The 2,685-nt window shown below is 41.3% G+C and overlaps 1 protein-coding gene across 1 annotated transcript; it reads left to right on the forward strand.

Moving 5' to 3' along the window:
• Nucleotides 1-909: 909 nt before the first annotated feature.
• On the forward strand, nucleotides 910-2,209 carry LOC110680773 (bromodomain-containing protein 8-like). Its single transcript, XM_021856556.1, has 2 exons — nucleotides 910-1,070; nucleotides 1,131-2,209. The coding sequence occupies exon 2, from the start codon at nucleotides 1,145-1,147 to the stop codon at nucleotides 2,207-2,209; it is 1,065 nt and encodes a 354-aa protein (XP_021712248.1). The 5' UTR covers nucleotides 910-1,070; nucleotides 1,131-1,144.
• The last annotated feature ends 476 nt before the right edge of the window (nucleotides 2,210-2,685 follow it).

Raw genomic sequence — 2,685 nt, forward strand, 5'->3', positions numbered from 1 at the left:
AAAAATGATTAAGTTTGCATCACATCGAATCATAAATAGCCATTTGAGTGAAATTTCATGCCAGCAAACAGTAGCAAACATTAGAAATAATTAATCTTCTGCTTAGATTTATCAGCAACTTTGGAAAAAAACTGCTCCACCGACTGAGGTTTTTAATAACAGTTTACTTTGAACACAATACTTTTCACTTTTCAGCCATAAAACGGTGGGCTGCATTTGACGTTTCGTGAGAGGGGAATCTGGGCTGCATATGAATGAGTTGATATTTTCCTCTTCGCGAGTCTCTCTCAGATTACAACCATTGGTACCGGCACCCTAACTACTAAACAATGTTACGGAGGCGATTACACATCGGCACGCATTGTCTAACGGATCTAACTGTCCATATTTTACTTCCGCTGCTTTTCTATGCGTTAAAAATAACGTCGAAATTTAGTGCTTGTGGGTATCAAGTGTTTATTTTTCATGTTATTTCAACGTATAAAAAATTAGCGGAATTCAAGTATTGGAAGTCGGAGTCGAATGCAATTTAATATTGTTGAAATAGCAGTGATCTAAATTTTTAACTCCCATGAGCTATTTTGCACATCACAGAACTTACCTTGAAATGTATAACTATGCAAATAATTTATATAGTTTTTATTTGACGCCCTCCCATATATAAACTATTGAAACTTACAAAATATTGTTAATATTAAAGCCGTTTTAATTGTTTCTTCTTTGAATAAATAAATCTGAAAACAAAAAAAATCTCCTCGAATGTGAATCCAGCAGGAAAATTAAGCTCCCGAAAGCTCTCGAGTCACATGTAGATGGCGCCAGCAGGCTGCTCGAAAAAAATTTTACCTGCTCGATTTTTTTTTCCTGCTCATTAACAACATTACGGTCTCGCGTTTGAAGAGTTTTGAAGTCTTTTCAGAAGCAACAGTAAACAAACGAAAAATAAAACGCGTTTGATCATCCAGGACCTCGAAAATCTTTGAAAATTTGTGTAATAGTGAATAGGTAACTGAAAATTAAAAAAGTTAAGTATTGCGGTTTCGGTGATGCTTTCGGTTCCACAGAGCAAGGTATACTTTATTTGAAAATATGAATGCAAAATATGTGAAGGTTTTTGTTTACAATCGTAGATCTAGATTGAATAATGGCGTCGATCCAAGAGCGATTGCAGCTCAAGCGTGTTCCTCTCGATAAATGGTCCACCAAGGAAAAACTATGCCTGGCATCGGCGGTGGCCTACAGTGGGGACCAAAACTGGATGTCCGTAAGTCGATCGCTCAAGATGCTGTGCGGTGCTGGTCGTCCGGGAGATTGGTTCTCGCAAAAATCCTGCGCCGCTCAATATGGGAAGCTGCTGGAAAACGTCGAGACTCCGAAGCGCAAAAAACGGACCGCTTCCGAGAGAGACGGAGTGGCTGCCGTTGAGACCCCAGGGGAATCTATCCTGCGTAAACTCACGCAGGAAAGAATGATCGAACTGAAGAAGATAATCCAGGAAGAGGCTCAGCAGTACACCAAAGTTAAGGAGGACATTATATTGATCCAAAGGGGAGTCACCGATGAGCAAAAGTTGAGGGAAATGTGGAAGCAAATTCAAACGGAAAAAGCTCAGAAAGAAAAGGAACAAATCATGCACGCCCAATGGCTGAAAGAACGAGAAGAGAAGAAGCTGGAACTAGAGCGCCAATGGCGTCCTTTGTATCCAGGTTCGCCAAATTCCTCCAAAACGCCAGGCTCTGCTGTTAAAATCAAAGAGGAAATAGACGAAGATAGTCAAAGTTCTTCTAAATCCGGTACATCTCCATTACTGACTTCTTTGCTGAAAAGCCCCTCGACAAATCCAGCCGGCAATCAAGTCCTATCCACGCCTGGGAATAGCAAATCCTCAACATCTCCAACAACAAACCTGCTCACAGGAAACTCACCGGTGTCGATAAATGTCCTTGCAAAAAACTTGTTCCCAGCAACAGAAGATGAATCAAAATCAAATCTCGAGGGAAACAAAACCATTCCGCAGGAGGAAAGCCAATCCGGCATCCCAACATCCAACGCATATCAAATTGCTCCGAATCTGACAAAGCTTTTGGACACTAAACAAAACGACAGTTCTTCAGCAATTGTCACTCAAGAGCCACAAGAATCGAACGAGAAAACAACAAGCAAGAAGATATGGACACAGATGACAATGTGGATCCTGCCAAAGATCTGATGGCCGTCTTCCAGGCTGATGCCGGAGGAACTTGATGAAATTCTCAACGAAAACAGCGGTATGATACTAGAAGATGAGAATTCTGGACAACGTTGTCGATTCGATCATGGAGGAAGAGGAGGACGAAGACGGTGCATCAGTAAAGGGAAAGGATTTGAATGCTCTTGAGAGTGCAAATCTCGCTAATAGCATTTCAAGCGACGACAAAAATCCTGAGAGAAAAGGTTCAAAAAACTTGGAATCTGCTCCTGAGGTTGCGAAGGGAGCTTATTTAAAACCAGCAGCAGCGGCGCCATCCCCTGAACGGCACAACCCTTTTGAAGAGAATGTTGATCTGGACAAATTGGACAATCCTGAGTATGATACGAGGGATAAGTCTGGCGATGATAAAGACAGCAAGCTGGGAATCGAAACCGAAGGTAAGAATAATTTAGATTCTTTCAACTGTTGTAAAATAAGTACCTTATCGGACATTG

The sequence above is a fragment of the Aedes aegypti genome, unplaced genomic scaffold, assembly GCF_002204515.2.
Source record: "Aedes aegypti strain LVP_AGWG unplaced genomic scaffold, AaegL5.0 Primary Assembly AGWG_AaegL5_hic_scaff_1801_PBJ_arrow, whole genome shotgun sequence".
In the NCBI taxonomy this organism is placed as follows: domain Eukaryota; kingdom Metazoa; phylum Arthropoda; class Insecta; order Diptera; family Culicidae; genus Aedes; species Aedes aegypti.